The sequence below is a fragment of the Hypanus sabinus genome, chromosome 3 (genome assembly GCF_030144855.1).
Source record: "Hypanus sabinus isolate sHypSab1 chromosome 3, sHypSab1.hap1, whole genome shotgun sequence".
Lineage (NCBI taxonomy): Eukaryota > Metazoa > Chordata > Chondrichthyes > Myliobatiformes > Dasyatidae > Hypanus > Hypanus sabinus.
This window is the reverse complement of record NC_082708.1, coordinates 131288921-131308371: the sequence shown is the minus strand read 5'-3', so window position 1 is coordinate 131308371 and position 19451 is coordinate 131288921. Positions and strand designations below refer to the sequence as shown.

Here is a 19451-nt window from a genome sequence, read left to right as displayed (position 1 = left end):
AGCTTTTTAAGAAGACAATTGAAAAATAACATCATTTCTAAATAGTATTGTTATTGTAATCATTTACTATCCAAATACTGATCCAGGCATCAGGTCTGTTAGCATTTCAAAATGTAGCACCCAATAACACGTATTCTTGCAACCATCTAGCTGGCACAAAGCTGACACGAGACATTTCCTATGGAAGAATCTCATTGCTCTTAGGTTGTAAAAAACATTCACTGTTTCATTTGGTAGTTGAGATAATTGTTGTATATTTCTTTATTATGACTGGGGTTTAAGGAATCAAGGGATGACAATGTATGTCGCAAATCAACAATATTTTTGTGTGCGCCTCCTTATGCACACATTATGATAATAGGTTTATCATCGCTATTAGAGTTATTGAGTCAAACCCCATGGAAATGGGACTATCAGCCCAACAAGTCCATGCTAACCCAGATTTCTGCCTGACCTAGTCCCATATGCCTATGCTTGGCCCATGTCTCTCTAAGCTTTTTTTATTTATGCATCTGTCCAGGTTTCTTTTTAATGTTGTTAATGTACCTGCCTCAATGACTTCCTCTACTAATTCATTCCATTTTTAGACTGAGAGAAAATGTTACCCCTCAGGATCCTTGTAAATCTCTCCCCTCTCTCCTTAAACCTATGTCCTCTTGCTCTCGATTCCTCAACCCTGGGGAAAAGACTGTGTGTATTGACCCTATCAATGTCCTTCATGATTTTATACACCACAACAGAGCTCCCATCATTCTCCCACATTCCAAAGGGATAAGTCACAGCCTACTCAACCTCTCTCCATAACTTAGACGTAACATAAAGATCTTTAATCCTCATGTATGTGAAGGTTTTTTTTATACATATCGAAGTGGTGAGTGTCTGGCATGCACTGCTTGGGGTGATGGTAAAGGCAGAAACATTCGGGACTTTTAAGAGACATTTAGATAGGCACATGAGTGTGAGGAAAATGACAGAATATGGACATTGCATAAGCAGAAGAAATTATAAACACAAGATTCTGCAGATGGTGGAAATCTGGAGCCACACAAACAAAATTGCTGGAGGAACTCAGCAGGCCAGGCCACTTCTATGGAAATAATAAATAAAAATAAACAGGACTTGGTGAAGTGTCTTGGCCCAAAATGTTAATTGGTTATTCATTTCCGATCTACAGAGTTCCTTTAGCATTTTGTGTGTGTTGACAGAAGAGATTGATTACTAATTTAATTGGTTTGGTACAATATTGTGAGCCAAAGCGCATGTTCCTGTGCTGTACTGTACTGTTCTACGCTTTAATTTTACAGGCTTAAATCAAGCTGCTGAAGGAACTCAGCAGGGAACTCAGGCTGTTCTGTGCTCAGCTCAGTTGGGACCCACCTTGCGGCAGAAGACTTTTTCCATGGAAAAGCCACAGATACCCAGCAAGTTCTGGCAGCTTGCTCTTCAGACGATCCTATCATTGTGTTCCAAGTCCAGCAAGCTGGACTTGAACTTACTGTATAGCTTTCTGACAAAGGAGTACCACCACTGACGAATGGCCAACGCAGTAAAGGACTTACACTATCAATGATTGCAGAGAGAATTATGTTGTTTCATCCTACTGCCAACAATGAAAACAAACATTTCAAAATTCTTGATTCTTCAATGGTTCTCAGTTAGTTTTGAAATCTCACACAACGGATATAGTGAATAAACCACAGTAGAGATGGTTTTTTGGTCAGGCACACAGCATGGAGCAGAGACTTGATGAAAACAAAACATTGCATTTTAACCCAGCACCAAATCCCAGGTTTTAGGTCAGGCTGATCACTCAACTCATAAGTCATAATAACTGAAGGAACAGTTCAATAGTGTCTGCACCAACAGCTTCTCAGGACCATACAAAACAGAGATTAGGTTCAAAAGTCTACCATATATTTGACTGCATTTCAGGAAATGTGGCCTGCCCTTTGCAACGGTTGATGGAGCCCTCACATACATTTCTTCCACAACCTGCATGTCTGCTCTCATACCCTCTCTCAGTCCACCCAGAATGGATATAGAGTTCCACTGGTCACAACCTTTTACCACAATATTCTCCACAATTAACGTTATTATTTACCACTTCCACCACCATCTCATTACCGCAGTACATCATCTCCCTCCCCCACTTCTGCTTTCCACAGGGTCCGGCTGTGGTGAACTATGTGCCTGTTGGGACACGCCCCTGCTGACTGCTCCTGTGGCTCCTCCCACAGGCCCCTGTATAAAGGAGACCTGCGGCCTGAAGATCGGCCTCATTCTCCAGGACCTTGTATGATAGACACTCACTCCTGGTTCCTTCTTCCAGTCAATAAAAGCCGATATCTCGCCTACGTCTCAGTGTGAGTTATTGATGGTGCATCACCGGCTCTCATGACTTCCTGGTCCGCTCATTTCTTCTCCTGTATCCCTGCAATCATGAGTGCTATGCTTATCCCTACACAATCCTCCTTCACTATCATCCAGGGGCCTAAACACCCCCTCCAGTTAAGGAAGAGATTCAGGTGCAACAGCCATCTTGAGGTCCCAGCTACATATCAAATCCTTTGATTTCCTGCCTGTTCACGTGTCTGTCTAATGCCTGTTAAATGCTGTTATCATGTTAGCTTCTATCACCTCTCCTGAGAGTGGGTTCTGGGCACCTACCACCCTGTGTAAAAAAATATTATTATCATATCAGCACCTACCATCTCTCCTGATAGTGGGTTCTGGGCACCTATCACTCTGTAAAAAAATATTATCATATCAGCTTCTATCACCTCTCCCAAGATTGAGTTCTGGGCACCTACCACTCTAAGTTGGAAAGACATTGCTCCACAAATCCAAAGTCCTCTTATATTTGATTTCTGCATCTTTGGAATAAAACTTGATCTACTCTATCTATGTCTAGCATAATTTTATATAATTCTTTCAGGTCACCCCCTCCGCCTCCACAACAAGCTCCACAACCAGGGTGCACACAGATCTGATGTCCATGACATACTCAGTGAATTGCATCAAGAATGTACATCATGGCCCACAAGCTACCAGAACCTCCAACATGTCAGTAATCACCTGGTAGACAGACAGATCAACTAATCTACTGGAGAACCAGATCTCTGCTATTCTTGTTGTATTATATATTGTTTCATTTTAGCTCTCCAAGTTCAGTAATAACTCTGAACATATTTTGTGGTCTCCAGTTTCCATGTTAACTTGACTGCATCAGGAAAATTATTTGTATTCAAGTGGAACACACCAGAAACACTCAAGTTGGGCATGACAGACAAACATAGTTGGCAATTCAGGTCAATATTTCATCACTAATTTAAAACAGTAATCCACATTCTATCTCCAGATATTGTTCAACATTAGGAATTCCCTGCATTTTCTGTTGTAATTTCAGATTTCAGTTGGTTTTTATAAACCGCATATTGAAAAACTCAAGCCTTGAGGGGAGATTGTACAGCAGCATGTCAGATCAAGAGATATTTTCCAAGTACAGATTTGTTTCAGGAGTTTTATTTTCAAGCTAAATAGTGAAGAGTGGTTTCTTTGTGGTCAGACAGTTGACAGACAGACAAGTGAAAAGCACATAAAATAGCTCGATATCAAGTGCCGGGTGTGGGGGCGGTTGGAAACTGAAGATTGCTTTCTCAGTCAACAATAATAATATACATTCACCTTCAGTAACTTTTTTTTCATGTTGGACAGTTTTTAACAAGTATTACTAACAATTCTCCAGAAGATAGTAATGAGTCAGCTTCTGGTTTAGCTACCATCCACAATGTTGTTGCATGGAAGTGACCTCATAGAAGTTAATAAAATCATGATGGGTAAAGATAAGATGGACAGTAATAGTCTTTTGCCCAGAATTGGGGAACCCAAAATGAGAGGGAACAGATACAAGAGGGGAGAGATTTAAAGAAATCTGATAGGTAAATTCTATGCACAGAGGATAGTGAGTGATTGAGTTGCCAGAAGAAATGGTCAAGCTAGGTACAATTGTAATATTTAAGAAGCATCTGAAAAGTTACATGAAGGAGAGGGTCTTGGAGCATTATAGGCCAAATGTTGGTAACTGGGACTAGCAGGGGTGCTGCTGTGGTCAGTGTGGACCACAGTTAGACCAAAGGAGCTGTTTCTCTGCTGTTTGATCCTGAGACAAGGAAATTTACTTCTTTGGGTTTGGTAAGGATTGGGAATTTCCCTGCCAGAAAAAAATGGAGATATAAACAGACCCCAAACAGCACTAAGGATGTGGTCTACAAATTACAATGGGAGATTAAAAAATGCATGCCAAAAAGGTAAAGTTACAATACTTATGGGGGACTCACTATGCAACTAGATTGTGAAAATCAGGTTGGAGCTGGATTCCAAGAGGGGAATTTCTAAATTGCCCATGAGATGGCTTTTTAGAGCAGCTTGGGGTTGAGTCCCCTATGTGATCAACTATTCTGGATTGGGTGTTGTTTAATGAACTGGGATTGATTAGAGAGCTGAAGGTAAAAGAACCCTTAGGAGAAAGTGATCATAACAAGATCAAATTCACACTGAAATATGAGGATTCAAAGATTCAAAGCACATTTATTATCAAAAACCATATAAATTATACATCTTCAAATCTATCTGCATACTTGCAGCCACAAAGCAAGACAGACAGACATACTTTATTGATCCCGAGGGAAACTGGGTTTCGTTACAGCCGCACCAACCAAGAATAGTGTAGAAATATAGCAATATAAAACCATAAATAATTAAATAATAAGTAAATTATGCCAAGTGGAAATAAGTCCAGGACCAGCCTATTGGCTCAGGGTGTCTGACACTCCATGGGAGGAGTTGTAAAGTTTGATGGCCACTGGCAGAAATGACTTCCTATGACGCTCAGTGTTACATCTCGGTGGAATGAGTCTCGGGCTGAATGTACTCCTGTGCCTAACCAGTACATTATGGAGTGGATGGGAGTCATTGTCCAAGATGGCATGCAACTTGGACAGCATCCACTTTTCAGACACCACTGTCAGAGAGTCCAGTTCCACCCCCACAACATCACTGGCCTTATGAATGAGTCTGTTGGTTCTGTTGGTGTCTGCTACCCTCAGCCTGCTGCCCCAGCACACAACAGCAAACTTGATAGCACTGGCCACCACAGCCTCGTAGAACATCCTCAGCATCGTCCAGCATATGTTAAAGGACCTCAGTCTTCTCAGCAAATAGGGACGGCTCTGACCCTTCTTGTATCCCAAATAACCAAAAAAGAAAGACAAAAACTACGGTGTAGAGAAAGAAAGAGAAAAAAAACCACAAATCATGCAAACTATAGAAGCAAGCCATCAACAGCCCAAACCACACTGAGACCCAGATCCACTGCCAGAGCAGCTGGAGTAGGTCCAAGCCTTGTCCCAGTTCATCAAACCAGTGGGGCAAAAACGCAGAGAAGCAGGATCAGTGCAGTGGGGAAATTAATGAACATTCGCGGGAGAACAGGCAAAATCAGTCTGACGCTTCCCTCCGTTTCTGACACTTGGGCTTCCAGACTATCTGTGCTGGTGCTTAAATTGTCCAAGCACCAGGTAATGCTCGGTTTAGGACCCAGACCCTGGCGGCACAATATGTTTAGGCCATCCGGCCCAAAGCTATTCTTAATCTCACCAAATCAGCTCGGCGCTTGGAGCAATCCAACCTCACACCCAGGTTAGGTGGGTGAGCATCAAAACTCCTCTGCATCAACTCCTCTCCTAATCACTCACTTCATCTCCAGCAGTGATACTAACTCCATCTGCTACCTCGGCTCAAACACGTTCAGTCCCGCAAAGTCCCAGCAAGGCTCATCCCCCAAACAAGCCTTGCCTCTGCCTGCCTCCTCACTGCCTGCAGTGATAGTCCATCACAACTGGCTTCAGAAAAGATGCTATAAGTAATGTTTTTAGTCAAATCTTTTGCCCTTCTGTCTGCCAGTAAGCTGTTGTATGCTTTTGGTAGCGTCATCTAGTCAGATGTATCAGTATTACAGTGGAGTAAAGGGAATTACAGAGGGATGAGAGAGGAGTTGGCTAACAGTGATTGGAAAAGAACGCTGGCAGAGATGACAGCAGAGCAGCAATGGCTGGAATTTCAGGAAGTGGTTTGGAAGGTACAGGATATAGGCATACCAAAGAAGAAGAGCTATTCTGAAGGCAAGATGACACAACTATGATTAACAAGAGAAGTCAAAGCCAATATAAAAGCCAAAGAGACAGCATATAATAGAGCAAAATCAGTGAGAAGTTAGAGGATTGGGAGGCTTTTAAAAACCAGTAGAAGGCAACCAAAAAAGTCATTAGGATTGAAAAGATGGACTACAAAAATAATCTAGCCAATAATATTGGAACCCAAAAGTTTCTTCAGATACATAAAGTGTAAACGAGAGGTGAGAGTGGATATCGGGTTGCTGGAAAACAATGCTGGAGAGGTAGTGATGGAGGACAATGAAATGGCGGAGTAAAGTAACAGATGGAATAGTGTCGGAGAGTATGGCCGTGCACTTTGGTAGAAGAAATGAAAGGATTTACTAATTTCTAAACTGAGAGAAAATTCAAAAATATGAGGTGCAAAGGGACTTGTGAGTCCTTGTGCAGGATCCCCTCAAGGTTAATTAGCTGGTTGGGTCAATGGGGACGAAGGCAAATGCAATGTTAGCATTCATTTCAAGAGGACTAGAACATAAAAGCAAGAATGTAATGTTGAAACTTTATAAAGCAGTGGTGAGACCTCACATGAAGTAGTGTGAGCAAGTTTGGGCCCCTTATCTTAGAAAGGCTGTGCTGAAACTGGAGAGGGTTCAAAGAAAGTTCATGAAAATTATTCCGGGATTGAACGGCTTGTCATATGAAACACATTAAATATGAAATACAGGCTCTGGGCCTGTATTCTCTGGAATCCAGAAGAATGAGGGGTGATATAAAATAAGGTATAAAATATAGCAAACAGAATTAGGTCATTTGGCCCATCAAGCCTGCTCCACCATTTTATCATGACTGATCCAATTTTCCTCTCAGCCCCAATCTCCTACCTTCTCCTTGTACCCCTTCATGCCCTGACCAGTCAAGAATTTGTCAACCTCTGCCTTAGATATACGTAGACTTGGCCTTCACAGTCACCTGTGACAACAAATTCCACAAATTCACCACATTCTGACTAAGAAATTCTTCTCATCTCAATTCTAAAATGACACCTCTCTATTCTGAGGCTGAGTCCTCTGGTCTTAGACTCTCCCACCATAGGAAACATGCTATCCACATCCAGTCTATCAAGGCCTTCCACCATTCAAGTCAAGTCAGGTCGTCACTTTTTATTGTCATTTTGACCATAACTGCTAGTTCACCACAACAATACACAGTAAAAACGAGACTTTTTCAGGACCATGGTGCTACATAAAACAATACAAAAACTACACTGAACTACGTAAAAACAACACAGAAAAAAACTGCACTAGACTACAGATCTACCCAGGACTGCATAAAGTGCACAAAACAGTGCAGGCATTACAATAAATAATAAACAAGACAATAGGCACAGTAGAGGGCAGTGAGTTGGTATCAGTCCAGGCTCTGGGTATTGAGGAGTCTGAAGGCTTGGGGGAAGAAACTGTCACATAGTCTGGTCGTGAGAGCCTGAATGCTTCGGTGCCTTTTCCCAGATGGCAGGAGGGAGAAGTGTTTGTATGAGGGGTGCGTGGGGTCCTTCTTAATGCTGTTTGCTTTGCGGATGCAGTGTGTAGTGTAATGTTTATAATGGCGGGTAGAGAGACCCCGATGATCTTCTCAGCTGACCTCACTATCCGCTGCAGGGTCTTGTGATCCAAGATGGTGCAATTTCCAAACCAAGCAGTGATGCAGCTGCTCAGGATGCTCTCAATACAACCTCTGTAGATTGTGATGAGGATGGGGTTGGGAGATGGACTTTCCTCAGCCTTCGCAGAAAGTAAAGACATTGCTGGGCTTTCCTTGCTATGGAGCTGGTGTTGAGGGACCAGGTGAGTTTCTCCGCCAGGTGAACACCAGAAATTTGGTGCTTAGCGATCTCTACCGAGGAGCCGTCGATGTTCAGTGGTGTGTGGTCGCTCTGTGCCCTCCTGAAGTCAACAACCATCTCTTTTATTCACATTCAGAGACAGGTTGTTGGCTTTGCACCAGTCTGTTAACCGCTGCATCTCCTCTCTGTAAGCTGACTCGTCGTTCTTGCTGATGAGACCCACCATGGTCGTGTCATGGGCGAACTTGATGATGTGGTTCCAGCTGTGTGTTGCAGCACAGTCGTGGGTCAGCAGAGTGAACAGCAGTGGACTGAGCACACAGCCCTGGGGAGCCCCCATGCTCAGTGTGATGGTGTTGGAGATGCTGCTCCCGATTCGGACTGACTGAGATCTCCCAGTCAGGAAGTCTAGGATCCAATTGCAGAGGGAGGTGTTCAGGCCCAGTAGGCTCAGCTTTCCAATCAGTTTCTGAGGGATGATTGTGTTGAATGCTGAACTGAAGTCTATGAACAGCTTTCGAAAGTATGTGTCTTTTTTGTCCAGGTGAATTAGGGCCAGGTGGAGGGTGGTGGAGGGTAATGGCAATGATGGCAATAAAATTCAAAAAAATTCAATAGATTTCAATGAGGTCACCCCTTATTCATCTGAATTCTAGTGAACACAGGCCCAGAGCCATCTGGCACTCTTTTATTGAATATAACTGAAACCTATCTCATGGTGAAGGGCCTTGATAGAGTGGATGTGGAGAGGATATGGTGGGAGAGTCTAAGACCAGAGGACACAGCCTCAGAATAAAGAGGTGTCCTGTTAGAATGGAGATGCAGAGGAATTTCTTTAGCCAGTGAGTGGAGAATTCATGGAATTCATTGACACAGGCAGCTGTGGAGGCCAAGTCTACACATATTGAAGGCAGAGGTTGGTAAATTCTTGATTGGTCATGGCATGAGGAACACAGAAAGAAGGCAGGGCTGAGAGGAAAAATGGATCAAGTATGATGAAATAGCGGAGCAGACTCAATGGGCCAAATGGCCTAATTCTGCTCTTATTTCTTAAGTTCTGTTTCGTCCAGCACAAAAAAGATAGGTTTAGTGGCTTTCTCCAGTGTTAGAAATTTTCAATTACTTCTATGATTCTCTAATTTTAGTTATATTTCTGAACGTATTTTTATTTTCTGATAGCTCTATTTTTTCTTCCTCAGAGAAAAACTTTTAATTAATTTGCCATTATGCAATTTTGATTCCAAAATCAAAAACATAAGAATCAATTGGGTATTCCTTATTACTTATTAAACATTCTTACTTACTCAAAGAATCACAAAAATAAAGCACAATGAAAGAGAAAGGTCCATTAAGTATATGTTTTGAATTAGGCAAAGAATCCTAAAAGCTAAAATAAAGCTGAAATGTCAAGCCTGGTTCAGAAGATGATTACATTTTGAATAGTTTGTATAGTTCTAACTTTTAAAGTCTTTCTCATTTTTCTTTACCCTCTTTAGAATTTCCAGTTTCCTTATTTCTGAACAAGAATATCCATCCAAAATCTGTTAGCTAATTAACTTGATTTTTCAGAAGTTGAATGACATTCTATATATTTCAACTATATCCTATTGTTCCAATAATTGTGTTCCTGAAAAAGCTGAACTGGAAGCTTACTTACTCTATTTAACTCATACTTGTGTGATTTAATTTTAAAGATCTAGGAAATAATCAAGCATTGTTGCTGAAGGAAAGATTAGGTACAGGGTGACGTCAAATTTTGTTGACATGTTCTCAAGGAGATATTGTATTTTACTATATTTAGCTTCACCATGATATGACCAATCTCAAAAGCACTTAGGAACTGAATTTAAAAGTTCTTTGTTAAGAAGCCTCTGCGAACAATTCCTTGAAGCTTTATTGAGCATTAATTGTCTGACTAGAGAACTGTTAGAGAACTTACTCTAGAAATGTTGTAAAGCAACTAAATTAAAGATAATATTTTGAAAAGCTACAGCCCCAAATTGTGTAGGTAAATTTTGGCATTTCCTAAAGAAAGGAGCAAGTTTACCCAAGTGCCAGCAAGTTTAGAACCTTGCACAGAAAGATATTGAACACCATTTATATTAATTATCTGCTGATTCACATACAGTTGTTTTTATTTTCCTTCTCAAATTGTTTCCTTAGCCCCTAGACCGGGGGTCGGCAACCTGCGGCTCCCGAGCCATTTGTGGCTCTTTCACCTCTGTGCTGCGGCTCCCTGTGGCTTTGGGAAATAATTGGTCGGTATTTAATTAAAATGTATTTTATGTTAGTTTGTTAGCTTTTGAAATGTAATTATGGTGATCTTGTACAACCTAAGTGTAGCGACACATTTCCTGCCACATCCGAAACGGCTCACAATTAGCCAGCATTCCGGCTAAGGGAGATAGCCTACGGGGGTTTGTGAGTACGCGTCTTTTGCAGCATCTGCGTCCATGGGGGCTGGGTTGAGGGAGGCTTAAAAGCAAGGCTGTTTAGTTCGAATAAAGCTATCTTTGACTGCAGTTTACTGACACCGCTACAACGTGTTTTTATCGCTGGCTGTCCAGACGGAAGGTGCTGAAACGCTTTGTCGCGTGTCTGGAAGAAGTGAAAACTTTCCTGGGCAGCAAAGGGCTCACCTTTCCTGAGCTGGAACAGCCAGAGTGGCTGGAAAAGCTACACTTCATGGTAGACATGACAGCGCACCTGAACACGCTGAACACAGCTCTTCAGGGGAAAGGACGTACAGCCCTGCACATGTTGGAGGATGTTTTGGCATTCGAGCGCAAGTTGACAGTGCTTGCCAGAGATTTACAGAAAGGCACTTTGTCTCACTTCCCCAATTTGAGAGAGTTCAAACAAGGTCACGACATGATAATTTCGGAGTATTTACATTCTGCAATCATCGCAATGCAAACATCGTTTGGGAAACGCTTCTGTGAGTTCAGAGAGGAAAAAAACACATTATCCTTCCCGGTCACTCCCTTAAGCATCGATCCTTCCCTAATGAATACGACTGCATTGGCAGGTGTGAGTCAACCTGATCTTGAGATGGAACTGGCCGACATAGCCGACAAAGACATATGGGTGTCCAAGTTTAGACGCTTGACAGCAGACCTTGAAGATGTTGCCCGTCAGAAGGCCGTTCTTGCTCAGAAACACAAATGGAGTGATATTGAAAACCTCACAGATGACAGCTTGCGATCCTGTGTAAAGATGAAGGTGACATCATACAGCCCTGATGTGCAGACGCTGTGCGCTGAGGTCCAGGAGCAGAAATCCCATTAACCAAGTATGATAAATATTTTAATTGCCTATTATTTTACTTATATTCATATTTTTTCATTGTTCAGTGAAATAGTCCTTTCATTTTTCAGGATGACAGCTGGCTGACGTTATTTTTGGTTTGCTGCTGGCGGAAAATTTAAGTTCGGCGTTTTTCATAAATACAAGAAGGACTCAAATAGACATTGAATATTTTACTTAAAAGTAACTTTCAACCCAACGTCTTTTTTTCGGAGTTCAAAATGTTTTTGTTGCATGCAGAAATGTAATTTCGTTTTCTCTGCAGGAGTTCATCAATTTCATAAATGCAACACATTATAGTTTGTTTATACATAGCATAAAGGCAAAAAAAACATTGTATGCAGTGTTATTTCATTTTAAATGTCAAACGGGTTTTGCGGCTCCCAGTGTTTTCTTTTCTGTGGGAAACGGGTCCAAGTGGCTCTTTCAGTGGTAAAGGTTGCTGACCCCTGCCCTAGACCAATAAAGGATCAACAACGTATTTCCAAATGAGAGTGGTTTGAAGGAACATGTAGCTCATGGAGTTCCCTTGTACCTGTGGCCATTGCATTTCTAGGTGGTAGAAGTCACAAGTTTGTGAGCTGTTCTCGGTGTAGCCGATGTGAGAAACTGCAGTTCCTTCTGTCGATGAACTGGAGGCTAGGAACGAATTTTGAGAGTGGTTGATCAAGTTCAAATTAAGCAGATTGTTCCGTCCTGTGGCAGAACTCAATTTTTATAATTGACACACAAAGAGCGAGAGGAACTCAGCAGGGTTCCTTTTCCGCTGAGTTCTTCTGGCATTTTGTGGGTTGTTCCAGATTTCCAGCATCTGCAGGTTTTTATGGTGTCTCTATCTTTCTGAGATTCCCCACCTCTGATGTTGAGGTTTCAGGTTTTGCTCTTTATGCCAGGTGCCACCTCTATGGGTCAGTGGCCCTTCTGATTTCAATGGGACTGTGGGGACGAAAGAAAGGGGAGCCAATTACTTCTGTTTATGCTTATTGTTTAATGCATTTTAACTGATGCTTAAGAAAACATTATCTTTAAAATATTTTTTGAATGGCTCTTAAAGGACTCCAAAACATTTAAAATTATTTGAGAGTTTTGGTAACTGTAAAAGCTTTCTGGTCCAATCCAGAGACCGAACTTCACATTCAATATCCTGCTTCTGGAATCTGGCAATCTGTGGGCCTTACACATCCAGACAAGGGAGATACAAAGATGGGTGGCCAAGGACAAGGACTGCAGGCAACCAACCCATGCCATATAACTTTACTTTACAAGGCAATGGAATGTCAGATTTACACACTGATTCCATCAAATCCCAAACCATTCTACACTATGTATTGGTCGCTGAAATGGGGAAATAACTTTGATAAACACATGTGGTAAGCATCCCTGATCCAAACTTGATAGATGCCCAAAGTAAAACATTACCCTATATCCACCTGAGAACATGATAAGATATCATCACCCCAGATCTATTTTCACCATTAGTTAGTAAATTGGCCTCGGTAGATCTGTACTGCATATTCAAAGGTAGTTAACAGTGTATTTGCATCTCATATTTATAGGTATTTTACAGTGGCATTTCTTCTTACATAGAGAAGTGGGCATTACACCTGCAATTTCTGGTCTTGAGATGACAACAAGCTTACCCACATTAATGGCCGAGCATTTTTAGAGATATATTCTAATTTTCAAAGTCTTCTCGAAACTTCATTGAGAAACTTCATAGCATCCAATTATATCCATATCTTTCCAAATAACTCTCTCCATCTTCAGAATCCAGATAGTGTCACAGCTAGAGACTCACAACAATTACAATTAACCACCTAGGTTGCCAACATTCCCAGATTGTCTAGGAATTCACCCAGATTGCCAAGCTCTTATTGGTGCTGTTGGTGTAACATGGAAAGACACCACATGATTCTGAATTATGCTCTTTAGCTACGTTCATTGCCTGCATTCTGAATTCTGATCCCATGTTATCCAAATTGCTTTTTAGGGGATTTCCATTCTTGCCGCATGCCCCAGTTGAAAGTTTCTTGTGGTTGGTCCCAAATGCTGATACAAATTCTTCAGAAATATAGCTTACTACACTTCAATAACATTTTGTGACACAGAGCAATCGGTGAGGCAAAAAGCTGTAACTGGTGGGCTGCCACAGAATGAAGTTGCAGTAATTTGCAATTTACATTAATGACTTGGAAAGATTCACTGTATAATGTATCCAAGTTTGCTGATGTTACAAACCTCGGTATGAATGCAAATTGTGAAGCATGCATCTCTAAACAGATACTGCAAAAGCATCTTGGCAAAAAGAAAACAGCTTGAGTATAATGGAATGAAATGTGAGATAGCAGAGCAGCTGTTACACATGCTAAAACAGAGAGCCTCCTCCTGTTTCTTCTTTTTGATATTACTTCAATCTGAGAACAACTAAGGACTTCCTGTTTTCAATGTAACCAGCCTTTAAATGATCAATAACAGAAAAACTTTGCACTGAGTGCTGCAGGCTTGGGTTTATTTTATTCGTGTACTATATTGAATGAGTTGAAAAAGGTTTTGCAATTGTGGTGACATTAGTATTTTCACAGTGTAACTCATTCACTAATAAATGGGGATCTATTTGGCGCATTTGCCACTTAGAGATAGAAGTGCTGCTTGACTGCTTAAATACAACCCGTGGCTGGAACTTAACTCCCTTCTCATGACGAAAATTCCTGAGGACCAAAGAGGCTGCAGTTCATAATACAGTATACAAATTTTTTAAACTTTTGAACCCAGGATTTAAGAAAATGACATGAGGAAAGTAGATAAATTAAATACTTAACAGCTGAAATGACAGTAAGTATTACAAGCTAAGTAAATTATTATTTGGCATGATCACAACACTAATACATTAACATACTATCTACTTAAGATTCTGTATATCCAGCAGTCCAAAACCAGGGATCTATGTGGTCCCATGAGATCAACTGCAAAAATATCTATCACTTATATGTACTTTTATGGTCCAGTTTCTCTTTCGCTCAGTAATCACTGTCAAGCCAGAAGACCGATGCTGGTGTAATGAATATAGAAGGCATACCAAAAGCAACACTGCAGATATTATGGATTTGAAAATTAATCTTCTGGAGATACAACATAGGATTAAAAGAAAAGACAAAGCAGAAATGGAGTAAAGCTCAAAGAAAATTTATTATCAAAATATGTATATATTACCATATACAACTTTGAGATTCATAGTCTTACCCGATCAGTGTCAAAAGTGCAGGTGGATAATCAGATAGCAGAAAAATCAATAAATATCCTTCCCCATGGTGGTGTTCAGCATACACACAAGGATGCAGATTTTTCCCTTGTTTTTAAACATACTAGCAGGTTAACAATAACAAGATTATCTTTATACATAAATTTATATAATGTAAATCAAGTACATTTAAAAGCAAAGTCAAGCAGCATAGGCAACAACAGGGCTTTGCTTCCAGATGAGCTCAGTGCCTTCCATTGCTCGCTTTGACAGTCAAAATATGGAACAACCATCGCGAACTCCCACAGCCCCCGATGATCCTGTGATTTCAGACTCTGAGGCCAACATGAGGGCATCCTTCAGGAGGGTGAACCCACGGAAAGCATCTGGCCGAGTCAAAAAAAATCTGGGCTGCGCATCAGACAGGAGTGTTGGCTGAGATTTTTAACCTCTCGCTTCAGCAGTCTGAGGTATCCACCTGCATCAGTTATACTTGTGCCAAAGAAGAATGTGGTAAGCTGCCTCAATGACTATCCTCCAGGAGCACTTACTTCCACAGTGATGAAGTGTTTTGAGAGGTTGATGATAAAACACATCAACTCCTGCCCAAGAAGCAACTTAGACCCGCTCCAGCATGCCTACTGACACAACAAGTCCACTGCAGACGCCATCTCATTGGCTCCTTACTCAACCCTGGAACCTCTAGACACCAAAAATGCATACATCAGAATGCTCTTCAACAACTACAGCTCAGCATTCATATCATCATGTCCTCAAAACTAATCCTTAAGCTCCAAAAATCCTCAATACCTCATTGTGCAACTGGATCCTCAATTTCCTCACTTGCAGACCTCAGTCAGTTCGGATAATCCTACAAAAAGTCGTGGATACAGCCCAGTCCATCATGGGTAAATCACAGAAAGAGGCAGGGAGGAAAGAAGTAAGGGCATCTCAGAGAGAAGCCTTTGTTTTTAACTGATCAGGGAAAAGAGGCTAGACTGTGCATGCGCGTGACGTAGCGCGCCAAAGGTTTAAGAAAGAAACCGCCATATACAGCGGCCATCGTCGGAGTGGACTGAGGCAGAGTGAGATGGCTTTGGCTCAACAGGCAGAGGCGAGATTTGAACGGGGCATGACTGCGCAAGCGCGTGAAAGTCGGCCCGTGAGGCAGTGGGAGAATTTAAAAAGCGAGCAGAGGCTGAGGACCAGCTTCACTCCAGGTGAGGTAAGGCCGGGTAAGTTCCTTTAATTAATCTAATTAGATTAGGAGTAGGTAATGGAGGTCGCAGTTAGGGCAGTTGAGTGCTCCGTTTGCAGTATGTGGGAAGTCAGGGCGAGCACAGCTGTCCCTGATGACTACACCTGCAAAAAGGTGCATCCAGCTGCAGCTCCTGACAAACCGTGTTAGGGAACTGCAGCTGGAGCTGGATGAACTTCGGATTATTCAGGAGGTAGAGACAGAAATAAACAGGAGTTTCAGGGAGAGAGTCACCCCTAAGAGACAGGAGACAGGTAGCTGGGTGACTGTCAGGAGAGGGAAGGGGAATAGACAGGAAGAGCAGATCATCCCTGTGGCCGTTCCCATCAATAATAAGTATACCATTTTGGATACTGTTGGTGGGGACGACCTACCAGGGACAAGTTGCAGTGGTTGCATCTCTGGCACCGAGACAGGACCCTCAGCTCAGAAGGGAAGGAGGGAAAAGAGGAGAGCAGTAGTGATAGGGGATTCGATAGTTAGGGGGGCAGATAGGAGGTTCTGTGGAAGAGATCGAGAATCCTGGATGGTCTGTTGCCTCCTGGTGCCAGGGTCTGTGATATCTTGGTTCAAGTTCCCAGGATTCTCAAGAGGGAGGGTGAGCAGCCGGATGTCGTGGTCCATATAGGGACCAATGACGTGGGTAGGAAGAGTGAGGAGGTCCTGAAAGGTGAGTTTAGGGAGTTAGGCTCCAAGTTAAAGGACAGGACCTCCAGGATAGCAATCTCAGGATTGCTACCAGTGCCACAAGCAGGCTGGTTTAGAAATACTAAGATAGCGCAGATCAGCATGCGGCTGAAGACATGGTGCAGGAGGGAGGGCTTCAGATTTATAGATAATTGGGCAGTTTTCCAGGGAAGGTGGGACCTGTTCCGGCAGGACGGTTTACATCTGAACTGGAGGGGGACAAATATCCTTGTGGGTAGGTTTGCTAGAGAGGCTCCAGTGGATTTAAACTGGATTCAAGTGGGGAGGGGAACCAGTGTAGGAACAGACGTATGGGAGAAGGAAGAAAAAGAAAATAGTAAAGTTGTTTGCACCATTAGAGATAAACAGAGAGAAAGAGGTGGAGAATTTCTTTTTCTTTTTTTTTTAAACTTTTTTTATTGCATTTTTAAATGATTACAAAGTATGAAAAAACAATGTATATAACCCATACCCCCTCCCCTTAACCCCTCCCCCCTAACTGCCCTATAGAAAAAAAAAGAAAGAAAGAAAAAAAGAAAGAAAGCCTGGTTATTGGAAGATCTCCACATGCTCCATGGAATTCGTAATAATTTTAATATGTATATTTATTTCTTTCCCCTAATAACCAATTGTTTCATCTTCAAAGCATCTATATATTTAATCCTGTCTTTTGTAAATAAGGGCTCCAAATTTTCAAAAATGTTTCATATTTATCTCTTAAATTATAAGTAATTTTTTCTAATGGAATACAACCATAGATTTCTTTCTTCCAAGAATCTATACTTAAATGTGTATCCGATTTCCAAGTAACTGCAATAGCTTAATTTCTTAAATGCATTTATTTTAATGCTAGGAGCATTGTAAGAAAGGTGGATGAGCTTAGAGCATGGATTGATACCTGGAAATATGATGTTGTAGCTATTAGTGAAACATGGTTGCAGGAGGGGTGTGATTGGAAACTAAATATTCCTGGATTTTGTTGCTTCAGGTGTGATAGAATCAGAGGGACAAGAGGGGGAGGTGTTCCATTGCTTGTCAGAGAAAATATTACAGCGGTGCTCTGGCAGGATAGATCAGAGGGCTCGTCTAGGGAGGCTAGATGGGTGGAATTGAGGAATGGGAAAGGTGTAGTAACACATATAGGGGTGTATTATAGATAACCTAAAGGGGAGCAAGAATTGGAGGAGCAAATTTGTAAGGAGATAGCAGATATTTGTAGTAAGTACAGGGTTGTGATTGTGGGAGATTTTAATTTTCCAAACATAGACTGGGAAGCCCATTCTGTAAAAGGGCTGGATGGTTTGGAGTTTGTAAAATGTGTGCAGGATAGTTTCTGCAGCAATACATAGAGGTACCAACTAGAGAAGGAGCAATGTTGGATCTCCTGTTACGGAATGAGATAGGTCAGGTGACGGAGGTATGTGTTGGGGAGCACTTCAGGTCCAGTGATCACAATACCATTAGTTTCAATATAATTATGAAGAAGGATTGGACTGGACCCAGGGTTGAGATTTTTGATTGGAGAAAGGCTAACTTTGAGGAGATGCGAAAGGATTTGGAAGGAGTGGATTGGGACAATTTGTTTTATGGAAAGGATGTAATAGAGAAATGAGGGTCATTTAAAGGTGAAATTTTTAGGGTACAGAATCTTTATGTTCCTGTTAGGTTGAAAGGAAAGGTTAAAAGTTTGAGAGAGCCATGGTTTTCAAGGGATATTGGAAATTTGGTTTGAAAAAAGAGAGATATCTACAATAAATATAGGCAGCATGGAGTAAATGAGGTGCTCGAGGAATATAAAGAATGTATAACGAATCTTAAGAAAGAAATTAGAAAAGCTAAAAGAAGATACAAGGTTGCTTTGGCAAGTAAGGTGAAAATAAATTCAAAAGGTTTCTACAGTTATATTAACAGCAAAAGGATAGTGAGGGATAAAATTGGTCCCTCAGAGAATCAGAGTGGACAGCTATGTGTGGAGCCCAAAGAGATGGGGGAAATTTTGAACAATTTCTTTTCTTCGGTATTCACTAAGGAGAAGGATGTTGAATTGTGTAAGGTAAGGGAAACAAGTAGGGAAATTAGAGAAACTATGACGATTAAAGAGGAGGAAGTACTGGTGCTTTTAAAGAATATAAAAGTGGATAAATCTCCGGGTCCTGACAGGATATCCCTAGGGCCTTGAGGGAAGTTAGTGTAGAAATAGCAGGGGCTCTGACAGAAATATTTCAAGTGTCATTACAAACAAGGATGGTGCCGAACGATTGGCGTATTGCTCATGTTGTTCCATTGTTTAAAAAGGGTTCTAAGAGTAAACCTAGCAATTATAAACCTGTAAGTTTGACATCAGTGGTGGGTAAATTAATGGAAAGTATTCTTAGAGATGGTATATATAATTATCTGGATAGACAGGGTCAACATGGATTTGTGCGTGGAGGCTCATGTTTGACAAATCTTATTGAATTTTTTGAAGAGGTTACTAGGAAAGTTGACGATGGTAAAGCAGTGGATGTTGTCTATATGGACTTCAGTAAGGCCTTTGACAAGGTTCCGCGCGGAAGGTTAGTTGGGAAGGTTCAATCGTTAGGCATTAATATTGAAGTAGTAAAATGGATTCAATAGTGGCTAGATGGGAGATGCCAGAGAGTAGCGGTGGATAACTGTTTGTCAGTTTGGAGGCCGGTGACTAGTGGTATGCCTCAGGGATCTGTACTGGGTCCAGTGTGGTTTGTCATATACATTGATGATCTGGATGATGATAAATTGGGGTGGTAAATTGGATTAGTAAATATGCAGATGATACTAAGATAGGTGGCATTGTAGATAATGAAGTAGGTTTTTAAAGCTTGCAGAGAGATTCAGGCCAGTTAGCAGAGTGGGCTGAAAGATGGCAGATGGAGTTTAATGCTGGTAAGTGTGAGGTGCTACATTTTGGTAGGACTAATCAAAATA

The 19451-nt window shown here is 41.5% G+C and overlaps 2 protein-coding genes across 7 annotated transcripts in view; one reads left to right on the top strand and one right to left on the bottom strand.

Moving 5' to 3' along the window:
* Window positions 1–19451, bottom strand: part of inpp4b (inositol polyphosphate-4-phosphatase type II B) — a 786855-nt gene that overhangs the window by 169736 nt on the left and 597668 nt on the right. The window lies entirely within an intron of this gene.
* LOC132391663 (general transcription factor II-I repeat domain-containing protein 2-like) lies at window positions 10281–11696 on the top strand. The gene is made up of 2 exons (XM_059965152.1): window positions 10281–11308; window positions 11394–11696. Exon 1 carries the CDS (start codon window positions 10702–10704, stop codon window positions 11302–11304), a length of 603 nt encoding a protein of 200 aa, XP_059821135.1. The 5' UTR covers window positions 10281–10701; the 3' UTR covers window positions 11305–11308; window positions 11394–11696.

Bases quoted from the DNA above. Each gene is read 5' to 3' on its own strand.
- LOC132391663 (XM_059965152.1), top strand. From the start codon at position 10,702: ATGGTAGACATGACAGCGCACCTGAACACGCTGAACACAGCTCTTCAG.